We start from the raw sequence: 23,667 nt of genomic DNA, 5'->3' as shown, positions 1-23,667 counted from the left end.
TTTGGGCGGGTGCAGGCGCCCTTAAGCGAAAAACCCTCCCCAAAAAAAAAAAAAAAAAAAAAATCTACCTTCTAACTCTTCAGAATCTGGGATATGTCAGATATTTGCCAGGAACTTGACACATATTATTTCACTTAATGATACTGATAAATGTGCCAAGATGGGGACCAGAAGATGGCACAATGGTTATGCTGCTGGACTCCCACATAGTCTATAGCAGTTCAAGGCCTGGGCCTGGTGACTTAACACTCCCCCCAGGCATGTGTGTGTGCATGTCCAGAACCCCGAGAGGAAAATGGAGGAAAAGGAACTACGGTATGGACACACCCTGGGGAGTGATTTCTTGCTTTCTGTCTCTCTGGCAAGTGCACATGCCCTATAGCTAAAATCTATCTTAAAAAAAAAGAAAAAGCAAGATGGCCTTAGGATACTTGTTCTAAGATGACAGACAATACCTGCCTAAAGTCATCCAGGTTAGTCCTAAAGCCCATTGACCAACCAGATGCCACAAGAGCAAACACAAATTACATACAAACCATCATATTTTACCTAGGGCCTATCAGATGCCAGATTTATTCTACATGAGCCCTGATCCTCATAAAGACACTGTGAAGTTCTAATTTCTAATCTTCTGTATAGTAATTACAGAAAAGAAAGGTCTAGAACTTCTAACTTTAAGTCAATGTTCTAAATGCTTTCATTTTATCAATCACTTTTATAAAAATCCACACATTTATTTGTATGTTTATTTGTTATGATTTTTAAACCCCCTTATCCAAGACTTGAACTGTGGTCTGCTATGTGGGAATCCAGCACATTCCACATCATACCACCTGCTGGGCCCATCAGTCACTGTTTAATCTCATTACATTCTAAGTTTCTTTTGCTCCTTTTATACCTTCCTGCTGTCATTTGCAAACAGTCCCAATTCTTCTCCCATTGGATTATGGCTCTTTGGAGAGATACAATTTATTTTTCTCTCTTGAATATGGGGTTGGCTATGTGATTTCCTTTGGCTAATTAGCAAACGCTACCAAGCAGAGGCTTGAAAAACTCATGAACTTTGGGACTTGCCTTCCTGTTCCTGGGAATATGATACCATAGGAATGAACTTGGACTAGCTTGGTGAAGGATGACAGATGACATCAAGACAACTGTCTTTGAAGTCTCCTCGCCTGCAAAATCAATTGGCCTGCTATCACTAAATATCCAGGCCCCAGCTAAGTCAGCACACATCCAACTCAACTCTTAAGACTGTAATAAATGTTTCTCGTTTTTAGGTCACAAAATTTTAGAGTAAAAATACACCACGTTTAAAGTACTCTTTCTCAAATCATACTGAGATTATATCTGAAGAACTGAATTTTATTAAACTTACCAACCTGCATAAATAGGCCTTTATCTGACCTACAACACTCTTCAATGTTCCTACAAGATTTTACTAAGAATTAACATGTCTAAAACAGCACATCAATTTATAATTCATCTCTCTCCCTCACAAGGAGGGATTATGCCATCAACATCTGTCTCTGTTTGTGTTGCTATAACAAAATACCGGAAATCAGGTAATTCATAAAGAATAGAAATTTATTTTCTCACTGTTCTGGAGACCAAGAAGTTCAAGATCCAAGGGCTGGCAGTTTGGAGTCCCGGAAGAACTTCTCTTTCCTTGTAAGAAGGCACCCTGGCTTCATCCTTACGTGGCAGAAAGTAGGAAGGCCTAGCTAGTTCCTTCCAGTCCTTTTACAAGGGCATGAATCCATTCAGGAAGCAAACCCTTCATGGCCTAATACACTTCCTAATGACTCCATCTCTGAGTACTATTTCACTGAGTATTAGGTTTCATCCTAACTTCTGCTGGGGACCCAAACACACAAACCACAGCAGTATCCACATAATTAATCAATACAGACGTCTCAGAGACATTTCTGTTTTGTGTCTTGTGTCTGCTCAGTCAAATTCTATGACTCTTCAAAATATTTCTTAGATGCTGGCATTGCCCCTGACACATTCCTAAACATTTTCCTGTCATCTTTTATCTGGACTACTAAAATAGCCTCCCTCTGCCAATCTCTTCCCCAATCAGCTTATCAGTCACATTGATATTAGTGATATTTTCTCATATCCAGAATTGATAATGTTATGATGTAACACCCCACAGACATGAGAAACCTGCCCACCACAAATATTTCATAGTTGGTTTTTTTTCTCCAGTATAAAATACAAGCTCCTTGGTACAGGATAATACTCATGACATTTTCTGCCCTCAAGGAACATACAGATTGAAGAGGGGACACTTATTGTAAAATAAAATGCAATGTCTTAGGTATAAAAACTGAGGCAAGCTCAGGGGGCATTTGGAAAATGAATGCATGCACAGAACTTCACCCTGGCACCCAGTCAGACAAAGCCTAGCAGAGGAACTAATAACAAACCAAAGCCTTGAGCTACTGGGAAAAACTTATCAGGTAGATAAAACAAGGTAAGAGAGTCCTGGCAGAGAAAATGGCTTGTACAGAAAACACACCCTTAAAAGTCAGACCTAAGGCCTTTTATCAATTCATACTGTATCAGAAAATGAACTTCCAGAAATTAACTTTGGGATATTTAGTATTTATAAAGCTAAAAAATCTATCTGTATAACATCAGCTTTGAATATGATAAAACATTAGGTAAATCACTGATAAATATGTATTTTTTAAAGCAGAAAACGGAATTGTGTATTTAGATTCTGAGATAGAATCTGCTAATTTTATATTTTTTATTTCATATGATGATTCCTTTTTATTTTTTTATTTTTATTTATTTATATATATTTTTTAAGATAGAGATTTTTGCTATAGGGTGCATGTGCTTGCTGGAGAGACAGAGAGAGACAGAAAGCGAGAAATCACCACCCCGCCCCCGTCCGGAGGGGTGGCCACGGCACAATCCCTTCTCCTTCATCCTCCTCTTGGGATTTTAGGCACGCCTGCATGCACGTCCAGCATGTTTTAAGCTGCAGGATCCAGAACTTGAACCAAGGTCGATTACGTGGGAGTCCAATGATGTAATTACACCAACTGCTGGTCCCTCAAAATGACTATTTTCTTTTTAATTTTAACTGAATCAATCGATTAAAATATATTAATTTGTATATTTAAAAAATTAAATGATAAAATTTATACTAAAATGACTTATAAGAATAACAAATTATCACTGTGCAAGAAAAAATATCTCTTAATAAGACTTAGACTTAAAAAAATGGAATAGTTAGAAAAAGAAAACCCAAGTAAACTATTGGTCATCTCTACTTCTAAATAGGTACTCAAGTAGTCCTCCACTAGTTGAATCACTATGGATTCCCCTTTCTCATGGCCACTGTATTTTGTTTTACAAACATTTCTCAAAACGGTATTTCCCATTTTAGTTTATCGAGGAGATTGGCCTGTCACCAGATTGCAAACACACTTGATCTTCTTTTCATGCTTTTAACATAGGAATTGCACTCCAAAGTATATATCCAACCAGTGTTAATTTGATTAACTGCCTTCATCAGACAATGAAGAGTCTTCTTTTCATTAAATTAAATTAAAAAAGAAAAAAAAAAAAAGAAAACACAACTCACCTCTAACAGGGGGTCTTTCCAGTTCAGAGTCAAGGTGAATTGGAGGAGAAATGTATGAAACCTGTCCATGATGTGCCTGCCCTGTAAATGCAAAAAAAAAAAAAAAAAGTATTAAGAAGACGTCGTAATTATGTCTTTTCCCTTATTTATCATGATGAGGTCATTATCTCACTTCACACTGAGTTAACCATTAGACAGTGTAGGCATAAAACATAAAAACAGTGTGTGTCATCCAACCATCAGCCAACTATCTTCAGTTAAGGTTTTATTTTGCTTGATTTGCTTTGGTTAAATGACAAATTTACTGTGGAGTGATACTTTAAAAAATACAACACAAATAAGTTATAAGAACAATAAAATGAAAAAAACGATACAAGTCTACATTTTTTAGTATTAGAGTAAATGCTCTTCCAATGTGCTTTAAATGTTTCTGCATACTCACTCTCAATTCCTGCACTTCATTGCAGATCAGGAATAAACACTGTAAGGACTGGTCTCCAATGCACAGACAACATTTTGAGTAACATTTGTTTAGACCCCTTTGAAGTCCTGATTGGTTAATATTGTACCTTTAAGATTTTAAGATTTGCTTCCATGATTAGAAAAGTATTCCCACCTGCTTAATGTATTGGATGGAAAAGCAAGAAACGACCACGTGGATTTATTCTCTTTTTCTTGCAAAGCATTTTTACCAGTTCACATCCATACTTAGAATTCTTCCTGTCTTATGAATGATAGGTGTTAAAGTTGATCGGTGTTAAAGTGGAAAACATTGGTAGTTTTGCCAGAAAAGAATTTTCTAATGTTCTAAGCACCTCTGGTTTCTATCTTGATGATCTAGTAAGTAATGGGGATTTTGAGGCAGCAAAACCTAATTACAGAGTCATTTCCATTTCTAAAGTTACTTTACATAAAGCAGGTTTGGGCAGAAGTGGAGGATCTACCACTTTCTACAATGGGAATATGCCGTTATATTTCACACATTTACTCTAGCAATTTACAGGGTTGTTAATCTCTTTTCCTAAACAAGGAAAGTTAATGATACATAGATGATGATAACAGTTAGAGTAACCTTCTCATTTCAAGTAATATTCGACTCGTAATAAACTCTGCTGATTCCTCTTATGAGGCACATTTCAAATAATTAATATGGCTCCCTGTTGATAGTAGCTGCTGTTGCTCCCAGCATTTTGCTAGCTCACAGCAGAGATGGTAGAGAGGCTGTAATATACAGAGTCCCTCATAATGGTAACTAAGAATATTGCACATTGCTGGCCACGTTTCAGTGGAATAGTAAAAGCACCATTATAAAAGGAATAAGCCACCAGTTGTGCACTGTGCACAGGCCACATTTAATACAGCTTATTAAAAACTTTGGATTACCTGAATTATAAAACCACCTGTTTACCTACGTGACACACTTGGTTGCAAAAACATTTCAGTTCCGAAAAATGTGTTCAACTTTTCAAATGAGCATATAATAATGGCAATTATGTGTGGCGTAACGTGTACTTTTTAAGGGTCTGTGCCATTCCCTATGAATTACTTCGGAACTCTGTGGAGGCTGTAAGCAAAAATAATATATCTTTCACTTTATATTAGTTCAACATGACCTCGACATACGAAAAATATTGATTTGATGTCAAACGCTGGAATATAGCTTACATCACAGATGACAATGACAACAAAGCACTCACATACACATCGTCTCCTGTCGTCTACCGACCACCACTGTGAGAATTGTCATCAGGGAAGTCATCCCCAAGACCTATTTTATCTCAGAGGTTTTCCAAATCATTAATATGGCCCTCCCTGGAGATAAAAGAGAGTCAGAGACAGTGAAAGAGAACATTAGAAATCACTCCCGAGGGGAGATGGCCATGCCTCAATCCCGTCTCCTCCATTTTCCTCATGCATTTGCACTGGACTGAGTTTCAAGCCACGGGTCCAGGACTAGAACCACAGTCTACCTGGAGATAAAAGAGAGTCAGAGACAGTGAAAGAGAACATTAGAAATCACTCCCGAGGGGAGATGGCCATGCCTCAATCCCGTCTCCTCCATTTTCCTCATGCATTTGCACTGGACTGAGTTTCAAGCCACGGGTCCAGGACTAGAACCACAGTCTACCAAGGGGGAGTTCAGCGTCGTAACCACTATACCATCTGCTGGCCTCTGACCTATAATATGTTTAAACTAAAGAAACAAGAGCAAGTAAGCACATATAACCAGTAAATAGCAATGCCTTGACTTCTAATCTGCATTGGAATCTATAATTATTTTTCTCAAGGAAAGTCTCAGCATACTAAGGCTTAGAAAAATAGGTATAGATTTTAGTCATTAATTCTGCCCAGATTTAACTCTATTATCCCAATATTTGGGTGGAAGTAAGCAGTTTAATGCCCCAGTTGCCTGTTCTGGGGATAAGCATGTCACTTTAAGAGTGCTCTACACGGGCTCTTCAGCTAGCATGGAAATCACAGTGTGTGTGTGTGTGTGTGTCCCTAAGGGAATGGAAATATGGAAAAGCCAACACCTTGGGGATAATAGATAGTCAAGTGCTGAGGCTGATTTGCCATAATTTTTTATTCTTTGTCCAAAGAGAAATCTAGCCAGCTGCAAGATGAGCTGTGGCAGGCAGTTAAAGCCAAAGTGGTAGGAAGGGATGCTAAACTCAGAGGAAGCTCAGAAATGCAGGAATCGTTTTGGATTTGTTCATCAACTCTTCTGATCTATGGAATGAAACTAGAAATTATGGAGGTGGTTCTTGACTGATCTTGTTAATCGTATTCTTAAAGATTTCCATGGCACATTAGTTGGTATGCACAGTCGTCCCCCACAAAAATACATAAAAGGGAATAAAGCCAATTGTAATCTGTGGCTAACCAAGGCAATGATTCTCAGGGAAGTGACAGCTCTTCATCAGGAAGGGCAGGTCAGAACAGGAAGTGAGGGCTGAGTAGTTTGAAAAAAAAACAAACCAAGAAAACACTGCTGGGTCTTCAGGATCCACCCTCCTCATTAAAAAATCACTCAAAGTAGAGACTAGCAGTTGGCGTAATGGCTACATCGCTGGACTCCCATGTAGTCGACTGTGGTTCGAGTCCCAGATCTGGTGGCTTAAACTCACGCCGGGCGCATGTGCATGAATGCCAACGATCCTGAGAGGAGAATGGAGGAGAAGGGATTGCGGGGTGGCCATCCACCCCTGGAGGATGATTTCTTGCTTTCTGTCTCTCTCTCTTTCTGGGGAGTGCATGCACCCTATAGCAAAAAACTCTAAAAAAATTACTCAAACTAATAGTAATAAAAAAACACAGCTAAAATCATAAATAACTTCCATAAATATTTCTCTTAGATTTTATAGTGACTAGTAGTCAACCAAAACTTATGATCAGTTCGAAAAGAACTGTAGGAGGCAAAAAGTACTGCAAACACATGCTGGTATTTTTTTTTTTTTTTTTTTTGAAATTTTTGCTATAGGGTATCTATGCTTGCTGGAGACAGAGACAGGGAGAGAGAGAGATTGGATAAACAACCCTCCTCCCTTCCCCAGGGGGATGACCAGCCCACAGTCCCTTCTCTTCTAGTCTCTTCTTGGGATTTTGAGAATGCACACACACACGCCCAGTGTGTTTTCCAAGCCATCAGGTCCAGGACTCGAACAGCTCAGCTGGCCATGTGGGCCAACCACCCCTCTACCAGCTGGTCTCACATGCTGTTTTTGAAGATTTTACTGAAACACTTGGACAGGGAACACGTCTGCTTGCTCTCTCACTCGTCATATCTCCACAAGGCTCTCCTGTCTCATACTAGACCAGCCAGGTCCTTGTAACTGAAACTGTGAATATTCAAATGCATGATACACTACACCTCTTATTGCCCTTACTTTGCAAATAAAAAGATATATGTCTGCTTATTCATCTCCTAATTACTTCATGTTTCCCCTTAATTTCTTTATTTCAAAACCAAAAAAAAAAAAAATCAAACTCTGGTTTTGATTAGAATTGTATTATTCTATAAATTAATTTGGAGAGTAAATATTTAAACTATTTGGACTTTATATATTTTAAAAAACAAGTCTCCATGTGTTTCACTTGCCTTTTAATAAGAAGAAATCAATTACTTTCTGACGTTTTCTACATACTGGTTATAAGACTCTATCATTAGGTTTACCTCTAAGTATTCTAGTTTCCATATTTTCAGCTAAATTATTATTTTAGGGTCAGTTAGTGGCATGATAATGAAAGTGGTTAGATCCCACATGGCTAACCACACAGTTGGAATCCTGGACCCAGTGGCTTGAAAAACATCACAGGTATATGTGTATGTATGCCCCAAATCCCAGAGTAGAATGGAGGAGTAAGGACTGGGGTGTGGCCATTCCCCGGGTAGGAGGAGATGCTTCCTCACTTTCCCCTTTTCTCTCCAGCAAGCACATGTGCTCTATAGCAAACCAAATTTTTTAAAATATACATTTTCCATGAACTCCTTGAAGATTCTCAAGTGTATATACTGAGATTATTTTGTATACAAGTCACCTCTTTAAAGTATATAATTCAGTGATTTTTTCCCCCTAGAAATGTCACCAAATTGGACAACCACCACCACAATAAATTTTATAACATATTAGCACCACAAAAACAAACAAACAAACAAAAAGCATTCCATTAACACTCACTCTCCATTTCCTGCAAACCACCTCAGCTCTCCACGAGCACACAGGTACTGTCTGTCTCTCTAGGTCTGTCTGTCTTGGACATTTTATACAAATGGAATTGTGCTGCTATGAACCCTCATGATCAAGTTTTTGTGTGCATTTCTCTTGGCTACATACTTACAGGTGGAATTACTATATTATTCAGTAATGGTATGTATATACTTTTTTAAAAAAAGCATTATCTATTTCATTGTATTTATTCCTTCATTTATGTCAAAATTTGAACAGAGACAGAGCAAGAGAGAGGGAAAGGGAGAAAATAAGCCACCAGGACCAGGACTTGAACCACGGTCGGGCATGGGGGAGTGTCCAGTGCATTAACCACCACATCACCTGCTGATCCCACTATGCATACACTATATATATATATTTCTGAGAGGTTTTGGTATAGGGTGCGTCCACTCGCTAGACAGAGAGAGACAGAGAGACAGAAAATGAGAAATCACCCATCAGGGGGGATGGCCATACCGCAATCCCTTCTCCTCCATTGTCCTCTTGGGATCTCAGGCATGCATGCACATGCACCCAGCGTGAGTTTTAAGCCACCAGGTCCGGGACACAAACCACGGTCGACTACATGGGAATCCAGCGACATAGCCATTACGCTAACTGCTGGTCCCATGCATACATTTTTGAAGAATTGAACTGATGTCTCAAAAAGGCATATACCATTCTGTGTTTCACTAGCAGTATATAAAAGTTATTAACACTATGGAGATAATTTTCAGTTTTCTTTTTTTAGTTTTTATTGTAGCTCATGTTTGCTCAGTGGGGGAAGGGGAGTAGGGAGAGAGAAGTCATCCCCCATGGTGATGACCACACCATAATGCCCTCTCCTCCACTGTCCTCTTGGGATGTGGGGCATGCATGCATATGTGCCCAGTGTGATCTTTAGGTGCTGGGTCTGGGAATTGAATAGCAAAGCTGGCTATGAGAAAATCAGCACCTTAACCCCCATGCCACCTTCTGGTCATTTTTTTTTAAAGGTAGTAGTATAGTTAACTTGGGACTGATCACATTTTGAAATAATTAATATTAAGATGAATGCAAAATCTTGAGTATGTATAGAAACAATCTCTCCAAATAAATATAGAAAGACAAAGCAGAGAATTTGAGTCAAGAGTTACATAGGTCATCCCTATTGAGAAGGTAAAAGAAGAAAAAGGATCTAGCAAACAAAAAGCAAAAGCAAATCATGTTCCTAAATAAAAGCATGGCCCCTCCAATGTCAGGTATGCCAAATATGCAGAAATTTCAAGAATCTTGTCAGTAGAGCTCAGAATTGCAGCAAAAATCCAAAGGTCTTTATGGATTTGGAAAAAAGCCATTATTTTTCTATCTTCAATCTCTTCTTCAACTTTCATTTAATTTCTATTTCTCTTGTGCAATTTCTACCTGAGTTCAAATATAGAAAGGACTTGACTGGCATTCAATACAGGAAAAGGCTTTTCTCTCTGTCTCCTGCCAATACTTCACCTGCACATTTGAACACAGAAATAGTTATAGAATCATAGAAGTTGGAGGGAGAAAGACATTTGATAGCTTCAAGTTCCAAACCCACATTTTAGAATGAGGAAACTACATCTTGAGAAGCTGGAGACTTTTGCAAAAGTAAAATCGAGGCGCTGGTTGGGGCTGGCAGGTAGCATGGTGGTTAAGGGCGCTGAACTCCCACATGGCCAATTGTGGTTCAAGTCCTGGTCCTGGTAGCTTTCTCTCTCTCTAGTCAAATTAAAATTAATAAATTTAAATTAAAATATATATATATTTTAAAATTGAGGCAGTGGTTGTCAAGAGTGATGTCAAAAGGTGCTGAGAAATAGGAAACTTTCCAGTAAACATGCAGAAACCAGCCAGCCCATAGCCCTCAGCTCTTTACCTCTGACACCTTCCTTAGGTGTGGAGATTGATGTTTCAGTAGTGTGGAGACATTAAGAAAATTGAGAATGTGAACATATGAAAATATATTCTATTTTCTCCTATAAGGCTGTGTCTACAGATTAGAGGCAGGGTAGCATAATGATGAGACCATAGTTTCAGAGGCCATGTTGCCCATGTTGGTATCAGGACTTTATTCCTTACCAATCACAATGATCAAGTTGCTTAACTTCCACATGCCTCAGTTTCCTCACTTGTACAATGGGGACTATAACAGCACTCATGTTTTGAAAACTAAATGAATTTAGAGGCCAGCAGGTGACGCAGTGGTTATGTTGTTGGACTCCCATGTAGTTAAGTCCCAGACCTGGTGGCCTGAAACTCATGCCAGTTGTGGTTCGAGTCCCAGTTCTGGTGGCTTAAAACTTAAGTCAGGAGTACCCCAAATCCCAAGAGGAGACTGGAGAGGGGATAGTGGCTTGGCTATCCCCCTGAGAGGTGATTTCTTGCTTTCTGTGCCTCTCTCTGCCTCTCTGGTAAGCATATGCCCAATAGCAAATTCTCTCAAAAATTTTTTAGGAAGAAAATTAAGTGAATATATACATATATAGTATTTAAAACAGTGCTTGGTAGATGGTATAGTACCTAGTGATTTTTAGTTGTTATTATCACAAATTCATTCTTTAGTTGTTATTATCACAAATTCTTGTCAGGTGACTTTCCAGGTGTTTGGGATACAACAAACACAAAAAGAAATGATAATCCACACCCTTAGGTAGAGGGAGACAGAAAGTAAGCAAAAAATTAATAAAAACGTCAATTATCACACGTGTGCAAGATGCTAAGAGCAATGGAAATAACTTCTGTGCTAAAGAGGATCTGGAGAGGAAGGAGAAATGGCAGTTCTAAGGGCAGATCTAAAGTAATATTTATGAACAGCATGTGAAGAGTTTAAGAGACGAATCTGACTTTCACAGGAAACTCTAAGTATATAAAGGTATAGATAATGTCTTAAATCTCATTTTTATAATTAAGACCTAAAAAAAATGAAATATGCTGGTATCAAATACTTTTTTACAACACATTTAGTTTAAACTCCATACACATTGATAGGAACATTAATAATATCTCCCATGACCAACAGATAAAAGAAAACATACATAAAATATGGAGTTATACAATTGGGAAAATGAACATAACTTTCTTCTTAAAGTAAAAATGTATTTTACTACCATAAAATTCCCATTGGTTTCTCTAGTTACACTATCTTTCAACTCAATTTTTTCTCATTTTCTATATAGTGCTGTAAACAAGTTTAATAGTTTATGGCCCTCCAGACAGATTTTATGCCTTCTTTTTTTTTGTTGTTGTTGTTTGCTTTAAATTTTTCAACTGCTGTTGTTGAATATTTTACCCTGGAGAGATGACATTTCCCTCCTTTAAAGACAATAAAATAGATGCTATATTTTTGCTCCTGTGGTTTTTAATAATATTATCATTTTGCTTTTACGACCTTTAGGATGATAGCAAGTTCTATTTCGCTGTCCTACTACCACAAGAACTTAATGTGGGAATAAGGGTTCTTACACTAAACTACATTTGAGAATGGTGTGTGAAATTTTTCTAAGAAAAAAAAAAAAAAACAACTCTGAAAGTAGCTAAGCTGCCTCACAAAAAGTTTAAATCCTTGTTGAAAATAATCTCTGCTGCTGATAAAGAAAATACCAGAGGTCACTGTGCTGTGTGTACTGATGGGAAATTGGGCATGCCTAGCATTATAACAGCTTGCTATTTTGTCTTCAAATCCCACTCTGACTATAACCATCTGGCAGTCTAAAGGCAGCTTTCAGGTGACGATGTAAACACCAATCAAAAATAATCATCAAAGAAATGATTTGTGAAGTTGCCAATTAGACACCTATCTTTTCATTCTGCTTCCTTTTCCCTCTTGCATCTTATTAATCATATGCATTTTCAGTGAATTTAGTAAAATACGAGGTAGCAGAGAAACAACTACACACTTGACTTACCCAGGATATGCGGTCACCAACAGAGGTGCAAAGGTGGGCTTCTGACGGGCTTCTCCCGTCAGGGATATTATTCGCCACACCGAAAATAGACGGAGTAATGTGAAGTAAAGGTAGCCGTGGGTGTGTGTGCACACATGTGCGTGCAAAATGCACGCATGCACACATATGCCCACTTCTACTCTGTGTCCAGTATTAAAGGTGCCATGTGACTAAGATAACATCGCTCCACTCAGAGATTTCAGTCTAGTTGCAGGATTAAGCAGTTACGGTGAAGCATGATACGACATGAGAGAGAGAACACAATAAAGGCACCCAATTTAGACAAGTGCAGCGAGGGATAAGCAGTACCCAGAAAAGCTGAGATCTTGGAGGTGAGTGGGAGTCAAATGAAAGACTATGGCAAGCCATGGGACAGGAGAAGGAATGCTCTAAGTAGATGCCTACGGCTAACAGGAGTAAGAGGGATGGGGGACAGGGAACCACACATAAGGGCAGGCAGAAAACACAATGACAAATATTTCATAATTGCGATCAAAAGGCAGAGAATAAAGAGTATTTGCTTAGGACACTTGGTAGTGCAGGCAGGAACAAACTGACTGCAGTGCTGGAAGCCATATGGCCGCCCATGGGTTGTTTTTTAGGTTGGCCTGAAAATATGGCAGGCACATGCACGTGTGTCCAAGGCCTTGATGAACTACAGGCTATGGGAATAGGATCATGGTGTGACGAGACCCTGTTGAGGGTACGCATCTCTTTGCCTCTGTCTCTCTGCAAGCACATGCTCTTTAACATAAATAATATAAAAATAAAAGATAGACTATAAGTTCATTGCCTAGCTTCAATGGTCAATTCAAAGCCTATATATGTGTGTGTGTATGTGTTTCATTTACTTTTCTAGGCCGGGTCTGGCCACGTAGCTGGGACTATAGGTTTGCATCGTCACATCCACTTTTTAAATTTTTCTTAAAGATTTTATTACTGTAGGGTGTTTGCTTGCTGGAGAGTGAGACAGAGAAGGAAGGTGGCCCCAGGGGGGATGGCCATGCTGCAATCACTTCTCCATTATCCTCTTGGGTTTTTGAGTGCATATGTGCTTAGTGTGTTTTTCAGGTGGCTGAGTCCAGCGCTTGAACTGAAGAGTCCACCACATGGGTTTTAGTACTTTACCCACCACACCACCTGCTGGCCTACATCCAGCGTATTAGACAGGTCTTCCTATATTGCCAAGGCCAGCCTCAAATTCACAGCCCTCCTGCCTCAGCTTTCCTTAGCTACGAGGACTGTAGGTGCGCACCACCATTCCAAAGTTTTAGTTGAACCATCAAACCTAAGTTTCCCAAGTGGTACCAGCCTACGAAACACCATGTCTAAGCAGCGCACACCACCTGGGTTGGCCAGGGCCTGTAACATTTTGTCTCCTTCCTCCCATGCTTCTTCCCATATCCCAGAATACTCAGAAGAAATCCCAGATATCACATCATTTTATCTGTAAGTTATGTGAGTATGCATCAATAAAACATAAGGACTTGTAAAAAAAAATTACACTACTACTATTATGATATCTAAAAATTAGGAAGATACATTATGAAAAATGAATTTCAAAATTCAATTCAAACAATTGTCATAAATCAACAAATTTGAAAAAAATAAAATTTTTTTGTTCTGCAAAATATCATATTGATCCAAATGCTAAAGTTGAGTTGAACTGAGAAAATGCTTTATATTTATGATGAATTTGAGGTGACAGAGATACAGAAGGGATTCTATTTGATAAAACTGTACAAATGCTTTTCTTTCTTTCACAAGCATAAAAAATTAACTTGATGGTTAAATGACAAACGTTAAATTTTGCAGGCACTACTTCAAAAAAATGTTCCATCCAGTCTTAAACCTATTGTAGCAAGTATTACAACAGTAAACTGAAAAAAAAAAAAAAAAGACAGAGGATTTATCTTTCTCAAAATTCTATTTCTAATTCTTCCAAATTAAATAAGAATACATACATTAGAAAACCAAGGGACCCCTTAATAAAAATGGTTATTTTTCTTAGAGCCTAACACTAAGAAGCACCACGCAAAATAAATATTTTCCATTTTTCTGATTTCTACTTATTCATTTATTTTGTGTATGTGTGCTTGCAGTGGTGGAGGGCTGGCTTCTTAACCCCTCTCTTCCCAGGAATGGCCACGCCACAATCCCATCTCCTCCATTCTCCTCTCGGAATTTTGGGCACACATGCATGTGGTGTGATTTTCAACTGCTGGGTCTGGGACTTGAATTGCTCAGTTCACCATGTGGGATCTAGCACCTTAACCTCCATGCCACCTGGCTGCCCAACCCCATTAAAAAACAAACAAAAAACAAAAACAGTAACTACAGCTCTGTAAGGTTAAGTGTACTGTCCAAGGTTATAGAGCAGTATGTGTGGGAATCACGTTTCAAATCCAGAGACCAGCTACTGAGTTACTATTAGCCAACTGTTTTCACACCTGGTAAATATACCCACGGGAGTAGAAAGAGGAGGCAAATATGCTATAATTTTTGGAACATTAAATTTTTTCAGGCTTACAATTTCACTCTATCTAAAAGTAACTATTTGCATTACTAAAACTAAGTTACAGGACAAAAGATTAAAAATTTAGCTTTTTCACTGACAATGAGCAAAACATGACATCCTACGTAACAAGAAGACAGATTAGATTTTAGATCTCTCTTGCTTGACTTTTTTTTTTTTTTTTAATGGAGGCCTTAAAATGGATAGAGTTCATTAGATCTTGAATTACTGTGATTTCCAAAAGCTGGAAAAAGCAGCTTTGAAATGAACTACCACACATATCGTGTCTTTGCTTTTTTTTTTTGTTGTTTAATTAGGAGAGGTTTTTGCTACAGGGTACGCATGCTTGCCAGAAAGACAGAGAGAGAGAGAGACAGAAAGCAAGAAATCACCCCCACGGGGGATTGGCCACGCCGCAATCCCTTCTCCTCCATTCTCCTCTTGGGATCTTGGGCATGCACGCACACGCATCCGGTGTGGGTCCAAGCCACTGGGTCCAGGACTCAAACCGCGGTCGACTACATGTGAGTTCAGTGACATAGCCATTACGCTAATTGCAGGTCCCTATGTCTTTCCTGTTTTTCATCACCAGTGTTCTTGACTTATATTTTTCACACAGTAAAATAAAAGAAACATTTTCTTATTAAAGTGCTTCATATTCAGGCCTATTTCATGGAGGGCATGGGTGTTCACGAAGGGGAGCTGTGACAAGCTGGATTAGAAGTGACAAAGTTTGGATAATACAAACTAACAATCAACAAAACTGTGACATTAGCATGAAGATGGGAAAAAATACAGAGTATTCAAATAATACAGGACACACACAATAGGCTGTCCGTAAGCTCCTTTCATTGCCAGAGCGATTCTGATTTAGGAGTTACAGTTATTTAGAAATTAAAGTTATAAAGATATTTACCTTACGGCTGTGGTGGGCATTATAGTGTTTCCACAAAGAAAGCACACTTCACAATGCCTGGAACCTAGGAAGATAGTACCTTGGATGGCAGAAGGAACTTTGTAGATGTGGCTGGGACAGGGGCCAGGAGATGGTGTGATGGTTAGGCACTGGATTCCTATACGGCTGACCTCAGTTTGAGTCCTGGACCCAGCGACTTGAAAATCATGCCGGGTGCATGTGCATGAGTGTCCAGAAGCCCAAAATAAGAATGGAAGAGAAAGGGTTATGGCATGGCCATCTCACCTGGGGAGTAATTTCTCACTTTTTTCCTCTCTTTCTCTCTTAGGCACTTTTATGTGCCTTATAAACTAAACTAAATTAAATTAAGTACAATAATTAAAAAACAAAGATTCAACTGGGACAAAATGATACCACTGATCCAACCTAATAACCCCTCTACCTCTAATCCCAGAGCATTCTCTGTTTTCCAGTGTGTTGCGTATTTCTCTAGAGGTATTCTATGGTCTCATAATATACACACGCATAACACACACATGTGTGCACGCCAGCTCCATGGTGCAGCAGTAACATGCTGCTCAAGAGAAGACAGACTAGACATGGCCACTGTGGTTTGAATCGTGGTCCTGTCAAACTAAAACACAGTGGGCATGAGTGCCCACGACCAAACAAGCTGAAGGACCAGAGGAAGGGCACTGCATCGTGGTGTGAACACACTTATGGAGGGTATCCCTCTCTCCCTCACACACAAGTTCTCACTCATACTGTACCATGAAAAAGAAACATTTTTTTAAGTTTTGTTTTTTTTTTTCCATAAGGTGCATGCACTCACTGGAGAGAGACAGAGACAGAGTGGGAGTGGGGGAAAGTAAGACATCACCACTCCTGGGGGAGAAGGTCATGACACAATCCCCTCTCCTCTATTTCCTCTTGAGATTTTGGGTATGCACACACACGGGCACAGTGTGATTCTCAAGCCAGAAGGTCTGGGATTTGAAACATGGTCAGCCATGTGAGGTCCAGCACCTTAACCACTGTGCCTGCCACCTGCTGGTACCAAGAAAAACATAATAAATAATAAAATAAAACTCCACAAAGGTTGGCAGGACATCTATCCTATGTGTTTGTCATTCTAAGACCTACTAGAATATCTTACCCATTGTAAGAACTCGATGTATTTCTGGTGAAAACACGAATGAGTAACATAAGAAAAAGGTGAAAATTGTTGTACTTGAAAACATAAAGAAGGCAAATAGTAAAAGTCTGGGGAAATTACTTTCAAAACCTGAAGCATTCGTAGTGCCATTAATTATATTTCATGGAGACACGTTACTAAATTGATAACTATGTTAACTTTCTCAGCCCATCCATTCCCTAGCAGAAAAACACCTGGGGGGGGCGTTTCTAAAAGCGTCTCTACTAAGTTAGGGACAGAACACATCACCAAATATAGACTTTGACTCAATGCACGTATGTAAAGTAAATCTTTAAAAAATACTTTTCTAATGCATAATACCTTCTTCGGTTTTATTTTCCGCAAATAATACAATTACTACGTAGGTGGCAATTACATCATGATGATAAACTGTGGAAAAACCTGGATAAATTGGTGCCGTATTCCTATTATTCATCTCTACTGAACAGAACGGAACATAGTTGATGGAAAGACTAAAATTATGTGTTTAGGAGAAAAGGTTATGTGGTGTTTGAAAAGTGATATTAGAATTACTTTAAAGGAGAACCAGCAGGAGAAAATTTGTTCCTGGAACCACAGTAGCTAACAGTGAGCAGGAAACTACAGACCAAGGAAATCACAACACGGCAATTTGTTCTCAAGGGTACGGAGCCAGGAAGCGGCCTGCTGTGCTCACGCTTCTTAAGCTCTGCTTTAAAGGCTAGCCTAGAATGCTAAGCAACACAGAGCCCCATTACATTTTCTTTCCTTCCCTGCTGATAGATAAGAAAGCACCGGGTAACACTACTTCGAAATGAGCAACAGGAAAGAAACAAGTCAACAGCATCGGAAACGAGGTTCCTAGTGGAAGGCAGTGAGTCACTGACACCTCTCTCTCTCCTCCCATTCCCAGAGAAAGGTCCAAGACAGGACAAGTAGTATCCTATATTGGACTGGATAAGTATTACCAATGAAGTATGGGAGACCAGCAGTTAACACAATGGCTATGTCGCTGGACTCCCAGGTAGTCGGCTGTGTTTCAAGTCCTGGACTCGGTGGCTTAAAACTCATGCCGGGTGCATGTGCGTGCATGCCCAAGATCCCGAGAGAAGAATAGAGAAGAAGGGATTTTGGCATGGCCATCCCCCCTGGGGGGTGATTTCTCACTTTCTGTCTCTCTGTTTCTCTCTGTCTTTCTAGCAAGCGCACACGTCCTATAGAAAAAAAAAAAAAAAACCCTCTCCAAAAAAAAAGAAGTATGGCAATATAGATCTCAAGATACAAGGTACTCAGCATGTGTTACTGTCAACACCTATCTGGTACTCTTCACATCAGCTCTTGAGTCAGTAGATTCCAGTGAAATCTACAGAATTAGAATGAGATCTTCAGCAACTAGCGTCATAGCAAATTAAGTATTTCTCAACTTAGCTCGAAAGTGAAAACTTTTGAATATACCCATTATGGGTCCAGGGTTCAAAATTTTCTTGCCAAGTGTCATGACATAGACCAGATAACAAAGAATTAGAAGATGATTCACAAGAATATATACACACATATATGAACATATACATATATATGTGTGTATGCACGTATATATACATGCATACATATACATACATACACATATAAATATGTGTGTATGAGTTCGTCTGCCAAATTATTTTCTTCTCCATGGTTAGGTCAATATCTCTACTCCCTTTTCATTACTCCATGTGCTCTGTGAGAGGCTCTGTTAGAGAAATAGCCCAAGAGGCCTGATGGCATGTTGGTTCCTTTATTGAGATCCATACATGCCCACAAAGGCCTGAATCAAACTCCATGCAAAGAGACTGCATGCATAGACTTAACAAAAATGGGATCAGAATGACCCACGCATAATGAGACCAGATTGGCATATAGAGAAATAAAAGAATATGGATCTTTTCCCAAGATGACAACAGTGAATTTTATCACCTAATTCTTTCCAAGATATTCTAAAATATATCATTGTATAGCATGAAACTGCCTGTAGTGAAATTTTGACAACTCCCCTCTGTGTGCTAAAACGCTGTCAGCTGAAAAAGCTGAACTCTTTGTGCAAATTGTTCATTTCTGACAGATTTATCGTACTTTTATATTTGCGGTCTTAATCAAAGGAATTTGGAAAAGTTAGAATTGAGCTTTACACTCAAAGAACAGAAAAGACTAGAACAATTCGGAGATACTAGGCATTTATAAAGTGGAAACTGTCATAGAGGTGAAAATATTTAGAAAGTAACAGTACAGAGTTTGATAGATTTTAAGATTCTATACATATTATATTTCAATATAAATATCATTTTCAAAGTTTTACATCTTTCTCTTTAAGAGACAGATACCTCGGGGCCAGCAGGTAGCATAGTGGTTAAGGCGCTACACTCCCACGTGGCCAACTGCAGTTTGAGTCCCAGACCTAGCAGCTTACTTTCCTTCTCTCTCTCTGGTCACATAAAAAATAATAAATAAAATTAAATAAATAATTCTTAAAAAAAAAAAAGAAAGAACTATTTGATAGAATGTTCTAAGTGACCACGCCTGGAACATGGACTTGCTTATTAGGTTTTATAGGGTACTGAAGAGGGTAAACCATCCCCCAACTATTTAAGCTGAGTAGGGTTAATATTTAATTTTGTCCTGAAACAAAGGGATGCTACTATGCAAAAATATATATATATATAAATATACATATATATAGGTGTGTGTGTGTGTATATATATATATATATATATGTATATAAAGTCATCTGAATTTACACTGGTAGAAGTGGTCTGATTTTTTTAGTATAGGTTGGAAGATGCCAGTGGTTTTCTCATTGCCTTCTCAAAGAAGTTTAACTGAAAAAGGAGCTGATCAAAGCAGCAAGCAGAGTTTAGGGATGGAGTGAGACTCAGCCCTGATCACAGAATATGGCCTTTTTAGTTCCAAAGCAAGCCTCACTCTTTGGAGCCCAATGACTTGAGATTAATTTCCTTATCTCAACTTTTACTAATTTGAGTTAGGCTTTTCTGACTTCAAAACAAAAGCAAATGAACTAATACTATGTGTGCAGACATCTGCATGTGGATCAATTAATGGAGTGCAAAATACTGCCTTCTTTTAATAAGAGCACACAATAACAGAAAGCAAACCAGTTCAGCATTTGTTCCTGGGCAATTCAACTTTACTGATCTGGTTTCAGTTCCATTAATTCAGCCACATATAATTCATCTAACGCATCTTAATATAATCCTTTTCAAATGGGAATATGTGGAGGGCTAATATATAATTTTTAAAAAATATTCACTATCAATGCTCCTAAAGCACTTATTAATTAGAAATAAAGGAGAGACAGGCAAGTTGGTTACATGTGGTTAATGTGACTGGATCCCACATACCAACTGCACGATTTGAATCACAGACCTGGTGGCGTGAGAAACACACTGGGCATGTTCCCTGTGTGCCCAAAATCCCAAAAGGAGGGAGAGGTGAAAGAGGAAGGAATGCAGTCCAATCATACCCCATGGGGAATGCTTTCTCTTTGTTCCTTTTTCTTTCTCCCTCCCTCTGCCTCACCAGTGAGTGCCTTTTGGCAAATATTTAGGAAAAAGAAAAGGGGAGAGAACTTAAAAATCTTACAGAGAAATGTGTGCAAATAAGAAATAGTCTTGGAAAAATCTCGTCATATGCTGGCTAAGGGAGAAAGACTCGTGTATATTACTTTATATATATCCAGAGAACATGAAATTACTAAACCATTAAGGCACATATTTATTTCTGGACAATTAGTCATAATAAAATGTTAGCAGTACTGTTAGGTCTTGATAATGCATTTTAGGGACATCAGGCATCCAGCGAAGACCCTTATGAAATCCAACTATGTGCAGCTTTTATGTAGTCACGCGACACTTGTCATTACACCCTTCTAACTGATGGGTAATACCAAGAGATGACATAGTATTTCTACATTTTCTTCTTAAAGAAAATTTACCAGAGGGCACGTGTGCTTGCCAGAAAGAGAAAGAAAGAAAGCACCCCCCACGGAGAATGGCCATGTTGCAATCCCTTCTCCATCTCTCCCACTTTAGGGATTTGGGGCCACATGCCACATCCTAATGCCTTTCTCAAGCTGCATAATCTGAGACACTAACCATACAGTCAGCCATGTGGGGTCCAGTCACCTCAACTACCACGCCATCGGCCGGCCCATTTTTTCCTTTTTGTATTTTATTGCCATAGTGATTTTAAAATGTCATCATCCAAAATTCTACTGTGACAAGAAGCTACGATTTCAATGAACACATACTGGTTTTTCTTTTCTTTCTTTTTTTTTTTTTTTCACTTTATTACCTAAAACCTTACTTTCTAGAGATGAATGTGAGGTTCCATTTTTTAAAATGAAGAATGAAGACAATTTCAATGTATTTATTTTGTTAATTTGCCAGAGGGCATGTGCGCTCACTAGGGATTGAAAGAGAGAGAAAGTAAGAAAACAACCCCCATGGGGTACCTCACAGCTCAGCTCCTTCTCCACACACAGGAATTCCTAGTACTACCTTGACCTTCTGTTGCCTGGACCAATTACTTTCAATACACCAATTGCCAGGCATTAACTTTCTCAGATAACACCTGCATTATCTCAGTCAAGGCTGGGATCTTTATTAAGAATAGCTGATGCTATCTAGTCTATCTAAATGCCGCTCTACTTTTTACCAAGAAACAGTTGGACAGAAAGATGAGGCAGACAAGAATGGACCCCCTAAATCCAACCCATGAAAATAATTAACTAACAGGTTTTCCAAGTTTTGTGTTCAAAGGGTAGCTCAGTGCTCCAAAGCAATTATCATTCCTTCTTAATGCCATGGTGATAGGGCCTGACTCAACTGCTTCCACTGGGAAATTCATTAAGAAAATTATCTGGGGATCAGCAGTGAGCATAATGGCTATGTCACTGGACTCCCACGTAGTCGACTGTGGTTCGAGTTCCAGACCTGGGGACTTAAACTCATGCCAGGCACATGTGTGTGCATGCTCAGGATCCTGAGAGAAAAATGGAGGAGAAGGGATTGCGGCGTGGCCATCCCCCCTGGGGGGGTGATTTCTCACTTTCTGTCTCTCTGTCTGTCTCTGTCTTTCTGGCGAGCATACACGCCCTATAGCAAAAATCTCTCTCCCTCCAAAAAAAGAAAAGAAAATGATCTGTATTCTATAGCTGTTATCTGTATACCTTTATTTATTTCTCGCATATATACATGTATATTATTTTTTCCTGTTTCTGTTTCATTCAGTTGCTTACTGTTACTACACGTTTACGAAGATCAGTCTTTGCTACACCTTACAAGGCTGGGACTGCTACACCTTACAAGGTTGGGACAAAACTAACGCTACTCAAAGTCACGTGTCCCAGAACAGATGTGGTTTAGCACTGAGGCAGCGTGTGCCATGGCTATGGACGCAGCTTTTAGAGACACGGACCTGTGTATTAACTCCAGATGTACCACTTATGAGCTCTGTGGTCTAGGTATACGCATCTCTTAGCTTTGGTTGTTTCATCTCTAGGAAGCGAACAATAATCTCTTTTTATAGGATTATGGCAAAGGTTTAAAAAATTATATACATCAGGACCAGCAGATGGCACAATGGTTACATCACTGGACTCCCATATAGTCAACCATGGTTTGAGTCCTGGACCTGGAGACTTAAACTCAAGCCAGGCACAGGTATATACATACCCAAAATCCTGAGAGGAGAATGGAGGAGAAGGGACTGCGGTGTGGCCATCCGCCCTAGGGGAAATGACTTTTTGCTTTCTGTCTCTCTGTCTTTCTCTGTCTCACTCTTGAGCACATATGCCCTATAGCAAAAATCTCTCACCCTCTCAAAAAAAAATTATATTCATGAAGTAGAGGCACTGCCACATAAACACCGAAGGCTGAACTACTGTCTAAATCATTGCATCATCACTCTGTCACAGCTGTTGCCTCCGAGACAAATGAGAATGCCAGTCTAGTTAGCCAAATCCCTTGTGAGTACCGTGTACTTGGCTGAGGGTCAAGGACACTGTCTTTACCTGAGGAACATGGGGGAAGTTGGTTAGCCTCTTAGAGGTCTAGGCCCCTGTTTGTAACAGAAGGAAAATGATAGAGAGTTCGTGGAGCAAGGATCAGTAAACAATGGCCCCAGACAAAGTTTGGCCCTCGCTTAATTTTGGATGGCGTGTGATGTAAGAATCATTTCTCTAGTTTTAAAGGTTTAGAAAAAGTTGCATTAGTAGAAAAAGGGGGAAGAGGATGAGAAAGAGGAGGAGGAAGAACAGCATCAGCAGCAGAGATGGAACGATATGTACCCTACAAAACCTAAACTATTAAGTAGTCTTTTATAGGAACAGTTTGCTGATCTCTGCCGCAGAATTCTTGCGAATATTAAAGGAGCCAAAATATGAATCAGACTAAGAGGCCCTGGCATAATTGTAGCTACCACACTCGCTCCTAACTGTCTAAGCCTTCACCTAAAGACCTCAGTAAAGGAAGACAGGAACAAGATTCTTCTTGTTCCACCATTAATTGTGATATGGAAAGGGTTCATATTCTAAATTTATTAGATAGAGCATTCCAACAGAGTTTTTCTCCAGGTTAGAGAAATGTGCCAAATATGGCAGAGGAAGACGTACAATATTATGTTTGCCAGGAATTACATAGCAAAATTAGGTTAGATCATTTTGTTTTATGCAGCTGCATAAAATGAGTGATAGTCCTATACCAAAGATCTTCACTTCAAAACATGGAAATGTGTAGGG

At 39.1% G+C, this 23,667-nt stretch overlaps 1 protein-coding gene across 10 annotated transcripts in view; it reads right to left on the bottom strand.

Moving 5' to 3' along the window:
• ADGRL3 (adhesion G protein-coupled receptor L3) overlaps positions 1–23,667 on the bottom strand; it is a 609,531-nt gene that overhangs the window by 286,174 nt on the left and 299,690 nt on the right. For all 10 annotated transcript variants that reach the window (XM_006146256.3, XM_006146257.3, XM_014586938.2 and 7 more), the window contains one exon: positions 3,608–3,688. In XM_006146256.3, the coding sequence (XP_006146318.1) occupies positions 3,608–3,688 (81 nt within the window). The remainder of the gene's footprint in view (positions 1–3,607; positions 3,689–23,667) is intronic.

The sequence above is a fragment of the Tupaia chinensis genome, unplaced genomic scaffold, assembly GCF_000334495.1.
Source record: "Tupaia chinensis unplaced genomic scaffold, TupChi_1.0 Scaffold000173_1, whole genome shotgun sequence".
NCBI lineage: Eukaryota > Metazoa > Chordata > Mammalia > Scandentia > Tupaiidae > Tupaia > Tupaia belangeri.
This window is presented reverse-complemented; position numbering and strand designations above follow the sequence as displayed.